Source organism: Cynocephalus volans, chromosome X, assembly GCF_027409185.1.
Source record: "Cynocephalus volans isolate mCynVol1 chromosome X, mCynVol1.pri, whole genome shotgun sequence".
In the NCBI taxonomy this organism is placed as follows: Eukaryota; Metazoa; Chordata; class Mammalia; order Dermoptera; family Cynocephalidae; genus Cynocephalus; species Cynocephalus volans.
The window spans coordinates 26,412,626-26,431,084 of NC_084478.1; the positions used below are offsets into that span (position 1 = coordinate 26,412,626).

General features: G+C 49.5%; 1 protein-coding gene across 2 annotated transcripts in view; it reads left to right on the forward strand.

The window, feature by feature from the left end:
• Positions 1 to 17,739, forward strand: part of RAI2 (retinoic acid induced 2) — a 60,571-nt gene extending 42,832 nt beyond the window's left edge. For both annotated transcript variants that reach the window (XM_063083595.1, XM_063083594.1), the window contains exon 2: positions 15,740 to 17,739. In XM_063083595.1, the coding sequence (XP_062939665.1) occupies positions 15,764 to 17,371 (1,608 nt within the window). In that variant the 5' untranslated portion in view covers positions 15,740 to 15,763 and the 3' untranslated portion in view covers positions 17,372 to 17,739. The remainder of the gene's footprint in view (positions 1 to 15,739) is intronic.
• Positions 17,740 to 18,459: the final 720 nt, after the last annotated feature.

An 18,459-nucleotide genomic window follows, 5' to 3' on the forward strand; every position in this document is an offset into this window, starting at 1 on the left:
AACCAACAAACCAGCAAAGGAGAGAAGGGGGTGTTGTGTCCCTAGCAGTTTGCTCTGGCCAGAAGCTTCCCAGGTATGTTTGTCTGTGTTGTGCCAGAGACCGTCCACTGCTCCCTCCCACACCCCCACCCTCTCACACAGGCCAGGGCCACCTGAGGAGCTGCGGGGTCCCAGGGAGTAAGGCTGTTGAAAGCCCTGTCTTGCCTGCTCTCCTGCCCCCACCAGCTTTGTGAATGCCGAGGAAATGGACACTTTCAGTAGATATTTATGCAGTTACTGAGCAAAGCATGTCCCTGAACCCATGCTAATAAATTGATTCAAGTCAGGAAGAGTAGCCAAGGGTGCTCGGTGCTAATAAATTGATTCAAGTCAGGAAGAGTAGCCAAGGGTGCTCGGTGCTTTTACTGCAGAAAAGTCAGCATGTGGGAGTTCGGAATTGGGCTCTGGGTACTCGGGCTGCTTCTGCAGTGCTGCTTTTCAGCCAGTGGGTTTCAGGCTGCTCTGAGCATGGAGGAAATAACAGAGAAGGAGCTCCCAGTGGGCAGGGACAAGGCTACCTGCCCCTGGCACAGTGTGCGGGAGCAGTGGGGGTGTCCCAGGAAGCACTGCGTCAGCTAGAGAAATGCTAGCTGCTGTTCCTAACAAGTTGAAAGTGTGTCATGGCTCAAACACAATAGAAGTTGATTTTTCACTCACATATAGCCCCAAATGGATGTTCTGATGGCAGGTGACCCTTGTCTAAGCCATGATTCAAGCATGCAGGCCCTTCCATCTTGTGACTCCACCATCTTCAACAGGTGGCCTCCAAAAGGTGCATCAAGCCGAGGAAAGGAGAAAGGGATTGGAGCATCATGTGTGGCAGGAAGGTTTGTAGGAGCCGGGCCTGGAAGTGGTGCCCAGCACTTTCAGTCACATGGCATTGGCTAGAACCCAGGCACGTGGCCAAACCCAGCTGCAAGGGAGTCTGGGAAATGCAGTCCAGGAAGAAGAGGAAAAGAGTTCAGTGGACAGTTGGCCAGTCAGCCACAGATGAAATATTCCTGGGAAGGTCAGGAATGAACCCCTATCTGCAAGTGGGTCCAGAGGCATGGGAAGCAAGAGTTGAGATCCGAAAAGAAAAGGGAGCATCTGTCCCAGACCATGACCTTCAGGGGCCGATACTCACTAGATGCGATGGTAATGGTGGAGAGGGGAGCTCAGGCAGGACTGGGCCAGAAAGCAAAGCTAGGCAGGCCTGCCTGGGGCACGGAGGCAGGCCAGGGAATTCTAGGTCTGGGTGAAGACAGAGGACGCATGCCACTTCTCCCTCACTTCCTGCCTTTCCTTACCCCCACATGCCCCCACACATGCTACCAGGAACCTTTGCTCCCTCTTTCTCCACCTCCCCCAGACCCTGCAGTGAATGTTGTTCATGTTCTGGAAAGCTCTGTCCCTCCCTCCGATCCAAACAGCTATACCCTAGGGATTCACAGCTCAGTTCTTGGGGATGGGAAATTACAAACCAAGTCACACCAAGGTGGTACCGATCTGCTGGGGTTGCTGAGAAACTGAGATGAGAGATGAATGGAATGTACCTAGTGGGGTGCCTGGTACGTAAGTAAATGCTTAGTAAATGGTTTATTATCGTCATGGTCTGTGGGGGGGGGGGTGAGGAGAGGGAAAGAGAAGAGGGAGCTGGCAGAGCCCTGCAAATTCGACTCCTTCCTCTTTTCCTCCTTTCCTACTGGTCTGGCTGTTGGACTGCCGGCCTTCTGCTCATCGGGACTTGTGAAGACATCACTGTTGTGTTGGTTGAGTTGGCAGTTATTTAGGGCAGAAGGTAATTGCCAAAGGGCGACTCTGAACACCCTTTGGAAGAGCTGGACACCCCTCCAATGTCTGAAGCATCCTGGTCTCTCCCCCAAGCCCTCACCAGCCCTGGGCTCCAGCCACCCAACCTGCTGGCCTGTCCCAGACACACCTGCCCTCTGGTGCCTTTCCTCTTGTCCTGCACATCTGGAAAACTCTCCTCCATTCCACCCTCTCCTTTGCTGAAATCCTACCCATGTGGCAAGGCCCAGTTCCCATGTCACCTGCAGTACTAAAGTTTTGATTAGGGGAATTCAGAGGGAAAATACCAGAGATTGAGCGGGTGAGGAAGAAGGGAATTGACATGAATCCCGGTTTGAGGATCCTCTTTGACTATTAGAGGGACAACAGGTGGCTTCATTTCAACTTGGCCAGTGTGTGTGTGTGTGTGTGTGTGTGTGTGTGTGTGTGTGTGTGTGTGTGTGTGTGTGTGTGTGTGTGTGTGTGTGTGTGTGTGTGTGTGTGTGTGTGTGTGTGTGTGTGTGTGTGTGTGTGTGTGTGTGTGTGTGTGTGTGTGTGTGTGTACACATGCATTCCAGAAGAACTCTTCCTCTAAAGAAAATAGGAAATAACACCTATAATCTTCCCAACTAGCCAGATGTTATGTGGTTGGTCTTTCTCTTTCCCCCACTCCAACTTTGCACTGTTTATGCCATGTTAGCTCCAACCACGATACTTGCTTTAAAACAAATATAGTGAATTTTGAGGGACTTCAAAAGACTGACCAGCCTGAAGATTCTACAGAGTTCTGTTCTGCTCTTGAGAAAGCGTGCCTGCAGGCAGAGGGGTGCCTTTGACAAAACAGAAAGCAGTCTCCCTGTTTAAGAGATGAGCACGACCCACCCTCTTTTTCCTGCAACATCTGCATACTTTGTGGGTCGAGGTTATTATTATTATTATGTTTAGGCAGTGTGCAGCTGATGAAGTGGAGTAGTGTTTATTTATTTATTGTTTTTTGGTCCCTGAGTTGGAACACAAGATCACCAGAAAAGAAACTCCCTCTGTGACTCATCCCAGGAACATCTTGCATTCCAGCCAGCACAAATATGATTAAAAGAACTTTCTGGAGGGCCCCAGTTATATTTTAGCAAAGGAACACATTAGCAAAGCTGACCATCTCTTAAACATTTTGCTTTTGGAAAGATAGTCATCTCTGGCCTCCTTGTGTTCCTTGATTTTATGAGATCTTGAGTCACACTCCTCATAAGCTGATTCTTCTGTGGCATGGACAGTGTCAGTATAACAGAGTCTTCTTCACAGGGGTGATAGAAGGTCCCATCCCCCGGGGAAACACCTGGTCACAGTGGCCTCAATTAGAGACGTTTATGTATTCACATAATAAGCACTGGAACTTTCCAGGGCCTGGCTGGTGTAGCAGACACTGCTGGTGCCCTGCCATGTCCCCTCAGACTCGCCTCCATGCACCAAAGGCTGCTCCCTGCAAATACCCATGACTGTGTCTGAGGGTTTGTTGTTTGTTTTTTTATCTCACGAGCCTCTAGGCCTGCATGCTGGGCTACCTAGACGTGACGAGGGATGAACACCTCCTCCAGGAGCAGCCCTTGACCAGTGATGGATGGGGCTTGGTGAAGAAACACTTGACTTCCTAGCCTCTCAGTTGAGATAATTCTGAGGCATGTGCTGTACACTGTCCTGCAGCTTTCCCCAGTGGAATTGAGCTCCAGTTGCCCGCAGTGGTAACTTGCTTGATAAATTGGTTTCCTTCCTTTCTCCGTCTCACTGTTTCACTCCTCTAGTGGTGTTTTCTGGAATCTTCTCCCAAATAAACTACTTTCAGTCAAATCCTTGCCTTAGGGCCTGTTTGTGGGGCAACCCAAGTTAAGATAACTAGCCAGCTGCATTCACCGAAAACCAGCTGCCTCCCCTTTTCACCTCTCTCACCATGTTCATCACTACTGGGGATGGTCATTAAGTTTCCACTGTGCCTGTTGCATTGCAATAGCATGTCGTGCATGGGCGTACAGTCCTGTGAGAGCCCATAACTTCTGTGTGGAAACCTGGTAAGACAGAAACTGGAGTTTCAGGAGGTGGCCAGTTCAGTAACAGGGCCCCCTACCACAAGGCAAAGACAATTCTGGATACTGCTAAAATCTCTGCACCCAGGAGGCACATCCTCACAGGGTTCCTGTTGGGTGAGCAACAAGTGTTTGCTGGTTGAATCTATAAAGGAATGAATAATTGACTCACATTCCAGTCCTTTCTTAGCTCTGAGCGCTTAAGGGTTGAGGCCATGTCTCCCTCCCCTTTTTTTAAACTCAGGTGCCTTTTAATGCAGCCAGAAACTTGGTCATAGTTGTAGGCTCTTGTCTCTGTGGAGAGATTTCAAGACAGTTAGGAAGGTTGTTGCCCCTGATTGGTGTCAGAACTCATTGATTAGAGTTTCATTTCTTTGTCCATAGCTTTATCACTGACTGGATTATGATTATTATACCAATAAAGAAAACATAATACTTGAGACGTATCAGTCATACACCTCATTGAGAATGAGTTTATCAGCTTCTTTCTGGAAAACCCAATTTGGATGGGGGAAACCCAATTCTGACTGCCCAAGGAGGGGTTGGGATTAGGGTAGGCAAAAATAAAGATCAGACACCAAAAGAATATACATTTACATTTTTTTTCTAGGACTGACAGTACAACCAAGTCACAAGTGAATGTGCTTGGTAATTATAAAAGTATGGGAGAAGTTCGGCCAGAATGGACCTCTAGCACTTGTACTTGTGAACAGTATCGTGTTTTTTACCGTATCCTCACTGTGCTGAGAAGCTCCGGTCCCACGTCTCCCTCCACCGCACCTTTTCTACCAAGCTGTGCAGCTTAACAGCACCACCTTGTGGCCAGTTGAAGAACTCTCACTCGGTGTTTCCCTGACGGCTTTACTCAGTTTCTCTGTTTTATCACTCTTCCAGGGGAGCTATCTCTTCCTCATTTGGATCTATACTACTTTTTAATCTTCTCTCCTACAACTCTTGCTTGGTTATCTCAGAAAATCTCTTTGCTTTCTCTCTCCCTCTTATCCTTACCCTCTTCCTCTCCTCCTCTGCTGCTCCCTTGTTTTTGTGAGAGAGAAAATGTTCCTAATCGCCACTGATAAATAGGGGAGGAGAGCTACTTAGGCCCTTGTACAAAGGAGAAGGAAAATTGAAGGACACAAAGTGAAATTATGCACGGCCAATCAACAGTAACTGTATTTATGTAATTGTTTTCCCACCATCTTTAATTTCCGATACTGCAACAGCATTGTTTTCTATTTGTACTGAAATGTTCAATTTGTCAGCTATGTTGGTGGTTAAGTGGAGTTTTGTGGGCTGGCCTGGAAATCTTACCATCAGGCACACACTAATTCTACAGTAGGTGCCTTCCCAGATCCTAGCAGCTCATTTAAAAATGAACCTTGAAACAAACGGGGTTATAAATGCACAAACCCATTCAGATGCAAAGAGAGCATTTGTGATACTGCTCAAGACGCTCAGAGGAAAGATGGCCAGTGGATCTGATTATGATGACAGTGATGCTAGTGGCAAGATGACCACAGTGATGAGGATCACGATAATGAGAATGATGGCAATGACAATGAGAATGATGAAGATGAAGACAATGATCATGGCAATGACAATGGTGACAACTGATGGCGATGATGGTGATGGTACCAGTGATGATAACGATGACAGTAATGATAGCCATGATTTACCCAGCACTTTCCATGTGCCAGGCACTGTGCCAAGTACTTGGATTAGCTCCTTGCATTATTATGACCACCCCATGTGATAGGATTTTTTAATCCCCATTTTACGCAGAAAGAAACTGACGTAGAACTGATTTGTCCAAGGTTACACACCTAGCAGAGTTAAGCAGAACTGAAGCTTCAACTTAGACCTGTCTGAGTTCAAAGCTTGTACTCCTAACTACTCTCGTGGGGGACCCAGGGTCCAGGGCTAGGGTGGCATTGTCTCCATGCCAATGGCTGGGGAGGGACCCACATGCATTAGGAAAAGAGGAAAATCTGAACTCCAGTCCTTTGTACTTCAGAAATCTGCACCCCTTTCTTCCAGTGACCCTCAGAGGGTCTATTTCTGGCACACTGGTCTCTGGAAAATGTCCTGCTAATGACACGGTATTATAAACAGTCCTTTTCCCAGAACAAAAATTTAACCTTTGTATCTCAATTTAATTAGAAGTATTTTCTCTTTCAGAGGCAGGTTTTTCTCCCCCTCTTTGTTCCAAACTTAAGAGGTTTCCTTGTTGCCAGAAAATTTTCCAAAAACCATAGCTCTTAAAGAGATGCTAGACTCTGGCCCGAGACCTTCAGTGTGCCCTGTGCTCCTGCACGAGGCGGCCGCCCCAGCACTGGTACCTGAGGGCGTGTGGGGCTCTGGGTATTCAGCGGAAGGCTGTGGGGCCTTGGCTAAATGCAGGGACAACACTTGCTGACTGTCACAGTCCACTGTCCAGGTGTCTCCTCCACCCACAGCAGTTCTTCATGACTTTCCCTGCGATGCTGAGGTTCGCCTGTCACATTCCACTGATCTTCGCCAAGACTTGAGGAAGGCACTTCTTTCCTGTTAGTGTCAGAGGCAGCCCTCTCTGGAAAACACACATTTGTGCTCCACCTCGGAGAGGTCCTTGCACTAACAGCGCCTCCTGTAGCTGTCTAGGGACTGGCATTCTTCCCTTAGAGACTTACTCCTCTACCTTTTCAAGAAATGTGGATCTTGAAGGAGCTCTGTTAAAAGTGGATAACCCTGGGAGAATATAGATTTGCAGGTAAATGCAAATCAAAACCACTTTGAGATATCACCTCACCCCCATCAGATTGGCTATTATAAAAAAGACAGAGAAAAACAAATGCTAGCGAGGATGTGGAGAGAGGTAGGACTGTAAATTAGCGCAGCCATTATGGAGAACAGTATGGTGGTTTCGTAAACAACTACAGATAGAACTTCCATGTGATCCAGCAATCCCACTGCTGGGGATATATTCAGAGGATTGGAAAACATCATGTCGAAGGGATACCTGCACTCCCATGTTTATTGCAGCTCTATTTACAATAGCCAAGCAAAGGAACCAACCTAAATGTCCATCGATGGATGACTGGATAAGGAAATTGTAGTATATCTACACCATGGAATACTACTCAGCCATAAAAAAGAGTGAAATTCTACCATTTGCAGCAACATGGATGAGCCTGGAGAAAATTATTCTAAGTGAAACAACCCAGGGACAGAAAGAGAAATTCCACATGTTCTCACTCATAACCAGGAACTGAATCCATAAATAAACAAATGAACAATAAGGAGAGACAGAGAGAGAGAAAGAAACAGCAATCACAGTAATACGTTGAACTTTTAGAAAACTAGAGGTGGAAAAGGGGAGGGGAGGGGGAGTGGGGGGGCCAATGAGGAATTGGTCAATGGACACAAAGAATGATTGTGTATTGTGATGATGAGTAAGCTAACTACACTGATCTAACCACCACACGTTCTACACATTTACTGAAAATCAACATTGTACCCCACATGTATGTATAGTAAAAAATAAAAATAAGTGTATTGCCAAAAAAAAAAAAAGAAAGAAAGAAATGTGGACCTTGAAGGAGCTCTGTTAAAAGTGGATAACCCTGGGAGAATATGGGAAATGAGCTGGAAAAGAAGGCAACATGCCTATGGAGAAAGAGGTGCCAGGGTGGAGGAACAGGAAATGCGGGCCTGGCACACAGTAGATGCCCAGATCGTTTTGGAAGGAATGAATAAATGAATGGGCGTGAATCTAGTTCCCTACTCCAGCCCCACACTCAGGCCTTCGTGGTCCCAAGGGCCGCCGTAGGTCCTTTGTGGGCAGGCTAAAGGTAGTTGGGAATGCAAAATGAGATCATAAATGCAAAGACATCTGACATTCTCAGGGCGAGAAAGGAGGCAGAGCAGCTCCCTGGTGTCCACCCCAACCATTCTCCCAGCTCCCGCTTGTGCTCTGGTAGAACCCAGCAAAGGTTTGCAGGCCTGTGAGCGGCTGGCTTCCTCCCTCCAGTTCTATTTGGTCACCCTCAACTGCCATCCTTCAGGGCCCACAGCAGTCCCTCTTTTGGCAACTCCCAAAAGGCTAGGTTTGACTCCTTCCCAGCAGGCCTCAGTGAGAGTAGGGCAATACCCCATGTTACAGAAGAGGAAACTGAGTCCTACGAGTAAGAGATGATTTTCCTATAGTCGCGAAAAGCTTGTGTGTGTTTTGAATCTCTTCCTTTTATTTCAATGACTTGTCTACTAGGTATAACCAATTCAAGGGGGTATTCCCTCTTTTTTATCAAGCTACTCGCCCATCAAACTCTTTTTGACATTTTGACGGTTTAATCTCACTTTGGTGTTAGATGGTGGCCACAATAGAGCTGTTCTAATCCCAGCTGGCTGACTGCTGACTCTATAGTCAGTGTGTTAGACTCAAGTGCTCTTCAACATCCTTTGAAATCTGAAACAAAGGCAATGGGTCAGGTAGTGTGCTTTTGAGGAAGAAACAGAGGTCTGGGAGCCAGTGTACACTATGCTGTGCGATCTCAAGCAGGTCACTTGACCTCTGAGCCTCAGCTTCCTGCTCTGCAAAACAGGAGGGGTGAACTGAGCCACTGACCCTAAGACTTGTTCAAGCAGGGGACCCTGGAAGTCTCACTGGGCCCTGAGAGCTCCATCCCTCCTGCTGAGTCATGACATTTTCCCATAGCCACTGCCCATCCCCATGAGGGTTAGTCCCAGTTGTAATCTGCACAGCCATCACTGCTTTAATAAATTAAGTAGTGCTGGGGAACTCATTTCCAAAGCTCATCTGGGTAGTCGCACTTCTTTTGGAGGGATGCGTAGATCTCTGATGTAAAAGGCGATCAACCGTTAAGACGAGTGACTATTTCATGTATTCTTCGTATTTTAGCCAATTTGGGAACACATTCATGTGGTAATTATGTTCACAGCTTTGGTAAAAAGGCCCTGTGCTGATGTTTAAAGCTCAGAAAATTTAATCATTGGGGCAAGTGATTGACAATTATTACACCCTATGGGGAGAGAAGAACCATTTTTTATCCAGTAGGAATTATTTCTTAGATATTTAATGCATCTCAGGTCCTGAATGGTGAAACTACATCCACATTGTGTTAAAGGACGAAAATCGTTCTTTTCTCATTTGGCTCACAGTGAGTGGCTAGTGATTTTTATACAGAATTAGGTCAGTCATTGAGGGTGTGGTTTAAGTACAAGATCAAAAGGAGAAAATAGACTTAGAATAGGGTGCAGAGGAGGGAAGCGAGCAGGATTCTTAGCAAAAGTCTCTGGGAAGTCAGTCTTGCAAGGGGGAGAGACATATCACCTCTTCCTTGGGTGAAGGCACATGGGCAGACACTGTGAGGGCTGGCGGGTAGTTGAGGGAGTTGAGGGTTGTAAAGCTACCCAACTACGCCAGTTGTCGGGCTAGGGCTCAGACCCTTCACACCCATTGTACAGACCAGGTCACAAACCCCTCACATGCCACCTGGGGTCACTAGACCCCTAACGCACAGGTCCATGCCAAGTAATTGGGAAAGTTCCTGGGAACTGCTGGCAGGTGACATGAGCTCAGTCCTCAGCAACGGCAGCAGTAGCATACAGGTCTGGCAGTGGCAGCAGCCTCTTGGAGGGTCCTGGGGACACTGGCAGTAAGAGCTTGCAGCAACAGCCTCCACTAGCAGCAGTAGCAGCGGCCTCCCTATGCGCCCCCACAGAGGGCATCCCAGGGGTGGGGGGACCATGTGGATCAGAGCTACTCGTCCTTTATACTTAAGTCATAACCCAGGACACCTGGGTGCACATGCGCAATTACATTAGTCAATAGCCAAGGAACACCTGGGTGCCCGTGCATATTTACATCAAGTACTCCACAAAATTCTGAACATCTGAGGGGCCCTGACTATTTTCCTACATTTTCCCAACAAGAGTGCTGAGTTTCAGTCTTTTCTGTGAAGTAAGAAGAAAGATCAGCCACTGAAAAGAAAGTTGGCTGACCTTTTTAGAAGGCCCTGTGCTCTGGCCTTTAGATTAAGGGTTCCCAGCCTGACTGTACATTAGAATCACCTGGGGAGCTTTTTAAAACTGCCATGCTGCATCCCAGGACAACTGAATCAGAGTCTTGGGGGTGGGACCCAGGCAGTGATATTTGTTAAAGCACAACCAAGTTGGTAGACCAGCACTCCTCAAACTTTAATGTGAGCACAGATTACACAGGGATCTAGTTGAAGGGCAGATTTTGATTCAGTGGGTCTGGGTTATGGCCTAAGGCTCTTCATTTCTAGCAAGCTCCCAAGTGATACTGCTGCTGCTGCTGCTGCTCCAAGGGCCCCACTTTGAGCAACCAGGACATAGACAATCCAGTTTTGACCAGAAATAATTGATAGCTGTCTGCATGCTCCATAAAAAGCAAAGCTGTCAAAATTTTACAGTTGGAACACTTATCTTGAGAGAATTTTCAAGATATATATTTTTAAATGATTTTTTAGGAGAAGAAACTTATCTTGATAGAAGAATCTAGATGAGTCTTACTTTAGTGGAAGAGGAGAGCAAAGCAGGTCACATCTGCAGCCTGTTGGGGACAAAGGGGGCATCCCCAGGAGTGGGGCCAGGGTCCTGGCTCCTCCAGAACACCTGAATTGGGACGGAGGCCTGAGCAAGAGACTTTGAAGCCCGCACCAGAGCCTCCTGGTCCTGGGGGTGGAATCTGCCCAAGGCAGCCCAGGTCACTAAGGTCGGTTTTCCTAAAGCTGAGCGGACCTTCCCAGTGACCTCACTCCAGTAATCCCAGGGGCCTCACAGTGCCCTCAAGCAGCAATGGCCCCTGGCTTGAGTTACTATGAGGTAAACCCCTCCCCACCTCCCCACCACATGGGGGTACCTGTACGCTCCTAAAGCACTTGCTCAGGGGTGCTTTTTGCTGCAGACCAGGGGTCTTGTGGCCATCTTGATAGCTACTTCTGTAGTGAAAATGCTTCCAATTCACAAAATAAAATCAAACCTCTCTCTAGAAGGTGATCGGGCCTTTGAGAGGGCCTCCCAGCATGGCCCAGGGCTTTCGTCCAAACTCCTGGCTCAGAAACTAGGCTCAACCTGAGGTGGTTGCAAGGACGCTGCTCTGTGTCAGTGTGGAGTTCACAGCCACATGCTGAGCTTCCTTCCCCGCTAGGATCACTTAGGATGTGGCTGAGGGCATTAGGGGTGAGGTTATTATGGGGTGTGTGAGTGTGTGTGTGTGTGTGTCTTAGTGCTAAATGCCCACAACTAGGAAATAGATGGGCTTTTGAATAGTTTAAATTCTCTAAGTGGTCAAGTGTTTCTGCTTTTTAAATTAAGCCGTAAATGAGTCCTCGTTGTAAAAACGTCAACGTGTACGGAAGCCCATAGGCTGAAATGGGTGCTTTGTGCAAAGCTCTGGAAGAGGAGGTCTGAGAGGCAGGCTGGAGTGTGGGACACAGACATGGGGCAGGTCACTGCCTGACTGCCAGGGAGTTAGGCCCAAGGTCGGCTTCTTCACCAATGTGGCTCCTTATAAGGAAAGCAGTCGCTTTGATTTTGTTTTCCTGGGTGTGGCAGAGAAACACAGGATGGGTTCATCCACACCCCACCTCTGCAAAGGGCTTTCACCTCTACTGTCTCGTCAGAGTCTCCCACTGACTGGTGAAGGCAAGTGGCCGCCATGTTTTCTTCCCATGGAGCCTGTGGGGCCCACCCCTCTGCTCTTCCCACAACAAGAGTCTGGTGACCTCTGTAATAACTGGCTTTGGGTGAGTTTTAGTCAGCCTTTCTGGGTCACAGTTTCCTCATCTGTAAAAAGAAGGGTCAGGAAGAGGTTAGAGGAGATGTAAGCTTTAATGCCCCCGCCTGCCTTGACATGCCATGATTCTATAACTGGCATGCCTGCGACAAGAGGACGAGGTTGAGAACAGCAGGCTGAGGTAAGGCTTGGGCATTCATTCATGCACCAGTTCATCCAGAAAATGCTTCCAAAACACCTGCTATTCACCAGGTACGGTGCCAGGTGTAAGGAGGGGGACAGTCCCCTGCTCCTAGAGAAACAAATAACTAGGCAATCCCAGTATGGGTGGGGGGCGAGGGCAGGACTAGACAGGGTTAAGTTGGGGTCCTCTGGGGGCTCAGTGAGGGTGGGGGAAGACTTCAGAGGACACGACTTAGGGGCTGAGCCCCCAAAGTCTGACAGATGTTCAGGAGTTGGCTGGGTGAAGGCAGAGGCCAGAGCAGGCTCCAGGCTGAGGGACAGATCTAGGGAGAACAGCCTCTGGTGTAATTAGATCTTTGTAATAATTAGCTGAGGAGTTCAGATAACAATTCTGTGACCTCATAAGTCTCCAAGCCCAGACTGTCCCTCCCACCTCCCCAGCTGCCCTGCACCCTGAGGCTTTCCCCGAAAGTCTCCATCTGGGGGTCACATGGGCTACTCTAGGGAGAGGCCCTGGCAACTGGCTGAGGGCCAAGAGAGAAGGTCTTCAAGGACCCACAGATCCAGATAGCCCACTTCCCACCCGGCCACACTGCCATGGTTTCCTGACCCCATCTCCACCCCCAGTGATAATGGTCATGGGTAGAATGGATGGGCAATCTCATTTAAATCCATTTGAGAATGATGTTTTGTAAAACCCAAACAAAATGTTCCCTGTCACCTCTGAAGCAATTCATGCCCCATCTACTTGAGCATTAGTTGGTGGCTCCTGTATACTCCTTGATTTGAAGAGGTCCCCAGCCCACCCTCTGTCCACGCCAATCAGCAGCTTAGCTGAGCCGGAAGAACGGGTCTCTACCTCTCCAGCTGTTACCTGGCTTCTCCTGGGGGGTCAGAGATGCACCCTTTGAACCCTCACTCCATGAGCTGGTTTTTATTCTCAAGGCATCTCAGGGCTTCCAGTACCGGCCCCTGCAGCCACGACGCCCACCGTGCCCGTGCTAGGTGCGCCCAGACCCCCCAGCTGCTGCCCAGGGTTGGAGGTGCCTGCTGCTGGCAGGTTGAACATGGGGGGGGGTTACAGAGAGAGGGAAAGAGGGAAAGGGCCTCTCTGGGAGGTGGAAGGGTGCTCGATGACAGCACAGTTCGTGTTTCCTTTGCCTGGGTATCCCTGGGCCTGGCACCATCCCTGGTGGGAGCGGGTGGAAGATTGCAAGCCTGTCACAGCGGGCTGATGGCTCTCTAGGGAAGGGGTGCTCATGAGCCTACTTCAGCTGAGCAGCCAGGCGGGCCCAGAGCTGTCATGTCACAGGAGGTGGAAGTGATGTTTTGAGTAGGGGTTTCCTTTCCCCTTCATCCTTGAGATACTGCACACTGCTCCCCTCCGCCTGCATCCCGTCAGGCCCTGGCCCTGCTCCCAGAGCCTGGGAGGCCCTAGTAGGGGACCTGAGGGCCCCCCTGTAACTCATGGGTGTTGGGGTGCCCTCCCACCCGTGGCGATGGAGGCCCCCAGCCCTCCTGTAACAGAACCACAGCTGCTTCGGGCTGCACTCTCCGAGCACAGGAACTCTGCTGACAAGGGGGACAGCGGAGTAAAAAAGAAAGAATAGCATTTCAATGAATTTACTGGAAAGGACCCGGCCTCCACTTTGAGCAAATCTTATGCTTGGGCGCTCTTCCTTGCACGCCTCTGCAGGCACGTGCATGTGGTGGCAAAGGGCAGGCTGTGGGACCGCTCTTGCCAGGAAACCAAATGCATGGAAGGGTGTGGCCCTCACAGCTCCCACAGAGGACAGGGAGCCTGAGATTGGCCCTGAACTAATCCTAGCCTCGACTGTACCCTGAAGCTCGTTATTTAACCTCCCTGTGGAAATCAGTTTTCCCTTCAACAAAATGGGCATAATTATAGGAGCCCTGTGGCACAGTTGTTCTGAGGATGGAATGAGGTAATGCTTGGGAAGTTCTTGGTGAGTTTTAGCTCCTGCCATCTGTGGGAGGCGCCCCGCCCTGGCAAGGTCCCCTCCTCACACTCCCAGCACGAGGGCCCTGGGGGAGTTAGCAGGCCTAGAGCAGGGCCAGGCGGGGCTGGCACCTGAGCCGAAGGTGTGTGTGAGGAGCAGGTGGAGGAGGTCTGGAAGTTTGCCTTCTCTCCCTTGGGAGGGGGTTGAGGGAAACAGACAGAGGGGGAGGGAGGCCGCCATTTCTGGAAGGGTGGACAGATGCAGCCGCTAGGAGAAAGCAGCCTCACAGCTGGATAGTCCAACCCCACAGGAAGCCCAGGAATGGCATCAGAATCCACCTCGAATGGATTCTGCCTCCTATGACCATTGCTGTCCTTGTCCTCACCAGGGATGCCACCCCTAGCATCACTTTGATGCTTCCTCATGCCAGCTAATCTCTGTCTGACCAGAGACACACGCCTCCACTAGACTGGAATCTCCATGGAAGCAGGAACCTCGTCTGTCTTGCTCACGACCGCCTCTCCAGCCTTCAGCAAAGTGCCGGCATTCAGTGGGCTTTCAGCAAATTAATTGTTTGGATGAATGAATGAATGAATACACGCCTGCCTGCTGGAATGGATGGTGTATTAGAGACGTGGCATTTGCTGGGCTGAATCAGGGAGACTCATCTCACGAAAAACCAGGCCCTTCAGCAGGGCCAAGCCCCTCAGCCTCCCTGGGGACAGACTGCCTCCCAACTCTGCCCCAAGGGGCTTATTGGCCAGCCTACTGGGTCACCTGGTGGTTTCCAGAGGGCACACTACTCGTAGGGAGACAGACTCTGGAGTCCTGCCAAGGGCATGGCCCTCCAGTCGTTCTGCATAAATTGTTTGCACAGACAGCATCTTCCCCTTCTCCTCCCTTCCTCCTGCCTCAGAGAAACTCCTTGTTCTGTGCATTTGACACATTTTGATCGCCTGGAACTATCACGGAGTTGCTCATTTGTTAAAGCTGCCTTCCTGTAGTGAGATGTCATTTGTTTATTCCTAACCCCATGGTGTGCTGGGCTGCCTCTCTTTCTTGTTTGGGAGGTTATGTTGGTAATTTGGGGGCAAGGAGAGGAGGACAAGATGACCACAGGACTAAAGTCTAGACAGCTGGGACAGGTGAGGTCCAGAATCTGAGTTGCCCAAGGCCTGCCCAGCAAAACTGAGGATTATTGAATTATTACTGAGCCCAACCAGACTCCAGGGCTGCACAGATCCCTGAGTTAGACATGGTGCCTGCCTTCTCCATGGTAACAAGGCTAAATATGGACGTGTTTCCATGGAGAGCCACATTGCAACTGCAGCCCTGCTTCCTCCAGGAAGCACACGAGCTGGCCTCTTTCGGCCTCTCAGAAGGGAGGTGCGGGGGACATCAAGAAAGCGTATCTCACCTTTGAGGATGTCTGTTGCCAACAAGTGTTTCATTTCCCCAGCCCTAGACTCATTGATGTCCCCTCCTCTTGCAGCCAGGTATTAGGAAAGGCCACAGGTCACACAGATGAGCTGATTGGGAGTGATGCCTGACCCACTGACCATTCATATACATCATCTCATCTTCACCTTGCTCCAGGGAGTAGATTTTCCTGTTATTGGGGAGAAAGGGGCTGTCACTGGTTGGAAGGAGACAGACAACTCTAATGACCCAGGTGTAAATGCACTGCCCTTCTTGCCAAACCTCTTTTGGAAGAATTATTGCTACAAAGAGTTTTTTAAATGCTTTTGGGAATTTTCCATAATTTTAAAATAATTCCATAATTATTGCTGCAAAGGTTTTTAAAATGTCCCCTTCCATGTTCATAGAATATTCATATGCACCTCCTGGTTTTAACTAAGATATGGAAACTTTTTAAAGATGTGGACAGCACTCCTAAGGCAATTATAAGTAGCCTCTTAAGGAAGATTCATATTGCGTGTTCTGTGTTGCAGGCCGAGGGGCGTCAGAGCCGAGTGATGGACGACCTGCAGTCCCAGAACCTCCCCATGGACATGACCGACTCCCCTCCCGCCCTGGCCAATAACAGACTGGAGAATGGCATGGCCCAGCTGATCACCACTGAGGCCTGGAACATCAACTCCACCGACCTGGTAAAGAAGGCTCTGGTGACCGTGCCGGCCCCGTCCATTCTGAACCCTCCTGCCGAGTCCCAGAGCGGCATGGCTCTGAAGGTGGCGGCCACCGTGCTGCAGCCCCTGTGCCTCGGGGAGAGCCCGGTGGTGATGCCCATTCACATGCAAGTGGAGGGAAGCTCCCCACCGGAGCTCAACCCCAACGGCAATGCCACCTACGTCATGACCACACAGGGCCCCGTGCAGCTGCCCGTGGTGCTAGAGCAGCACGTCTTTCAGCATCTCAACTCCCCCCTGGTCCTGCCACAGGAGGCCCCATGCTCCTCCAATGCCATCCACAACAACCTCTTCCAGGGAGCCGAGGACTCTGAGGCTCAGCCCCAGCTCCTGGACCTGAGGATCCCCAGCCAGCCACAGGAGCCCACGTTGCCATTTGAGGCTGTGCTCCAGAATTTGTTTCCCTCCCAGGGCACTCTTGGCCCCCCACCCTGCCAACCTCCTCCTGGATATGCCCCTGTGCCTCCCCAGCCCTTTAACTCCCCTCTGTCCCCCCTGGTCCCACCGGCCACCCTCTTGGTGCCCTACCCTGTGATTGTCCCCTTGCCTGTGCCAGTCCCCATTCCCATCCCCATCCCAGTGCCTCAGAGTTCTGAATCCAAGTTTAGTCCCAGTTTCTCCAAGTCTCCGTCTTCCTTCGGCCTGCACTCCTTTAAAGGCACCCAGACTCCTCTGGAAAAGGATGAACTGAAGCCCTTCGACATCCTCCAGCCCAAGGAGTACTTCCAGCTCAGCCGCCACACTGTCATCAAGATGGGGAGTGACAACGAAGCCCTGGACCTCTCCATGAAGTCGGTGCCCTGGCTCAAGGCTGGTGAAGTCAGTCCTCCAGTCTTCCAGGAAGATGCGGCCCTAGACCTGTCACTGACAGCCCACCGGAAATCTGAGCCTACCCCTGAGACACTGTATGACAGCAGTGGGTCAGCCGACAGCCCAGGTCACACCGTGATGGAGAAACTACCCAGTGCCATGGAAATGCCCTTCACCCCTGCCACGCCCCACGAGGCCTCAGCCACAATGGATAGCCACTGCAGCAGCAGCGCCACCGCCGAGATGTTCAGCCACCCCAGCCACCCCAGCCACCCCAGCCACCCCAGCGGCGAGGTCAAGGCTGAAAATAACATTGAGATTGGGAGCGAGTCCCAGGCAGCTAAGGTCATCGTCTCAGTCGAAGACGCTGTGCCTACCATATTCTGTGGCAAGATCAAAGGCCTCTCGGGGGTGTCCACCAAAAACTTCTCCTTCAAAAGAGAAGACTCCATGCTTCAGGGCTACGACATCAACAGCCAAGGAGAAGAATCCATGGGAAACTCGGAGCCCCTTAGGAAACCCGTCAAAAACCGGGGCATAAAGTTAAAGAAAGTGAACTCCCAGGAAATACACATGCTCCCAATCAAAAAACAACGGCTGGCCACCTTTTTTCCTAGAAAGTAAATAATGGCTTTTTAAAATTTTTATGATTATAATATGGGGAAAGGTGCATTTGTTTTATAAAAAGGCATTTAAGACAAATTATCTTTGTTAATTATTTTGGGGAGTAGTTGGGAAGTGGAAAGGTGAATTGGCTCTAGAGGCCCTGTAAGCCAGTATCATTTTCTTTTTTAATTTTTGACTTTTCACAAATGAGTAAATAAGAGCAACCTATTTTTCAAGCAGATTGCACATTTTTTGCAGCTTTAATGGAATATTGGGTGAATCAAAGGGGTAAAAAAGCTATTTTCATTGCCACAAAGTGCTTTGATGATGTAATACCTAATAAAGGGTAGGATGAATATTTCACAATAAATGTTTGTTTGCACTAATTGGTTGCAGTATTCTGTCATTTATAAAATTTGCATTGCTTAGCTGGCATGATTTGGCCAAAACGCTTGCCTGTAAAGAGCTATTGAGTTATCAGTGTTTAGAGATCTAAGCTCTTCAGGCATGTTGGGAAATATTGCCCTATGTCTCAATAAAAGGAGGATTAGGAATATGAAGGACCTTGAGCAAGTCACTTCCCCCTCTAGGCTTCGGGTTTTTTGTTTTGTTCTGTTTCTTTGTAAAAATGTAGCAAAAAGAGGGGGCAGAGAGGTGTTTCAAGTACCCAAGGCCCCTTGCAATTCACACAGTTGTTGGGTGTGTAGAATTCTGTACCTGGACTAAAACAGAAAAATGTCTCTAAAAGAAAAAGTAACCTGCTTCCCTCCCCCTGACCCTCATCCCCACACCCCAGAGTTTAGCTGGAATGGGTCTTCTTTTCAAGGGCAATAAGAACATGTTCTCAATGACTGAAAATCTTGCAAGTCAAAAGTATTCCTGCAGTCCACTCCGAACCAGAGGAAAGTCAGTTGTCAGGAGATTGGGAGACGTCTCAAAATTTCCCCAGCCTTTTGGGGGTGAGGTCAGAGAGCAAAGAGAAAGTCATTTCTTGTTAGCTTAGCCCAGTGGTTCTCGAATGGGGGTGATTATGTCCCCCAAGGAACATCTGGCAATGCCTGGAGACACTTTGGGTTGTCACAGCTGGGGAAGGGGTTGCTACTGGC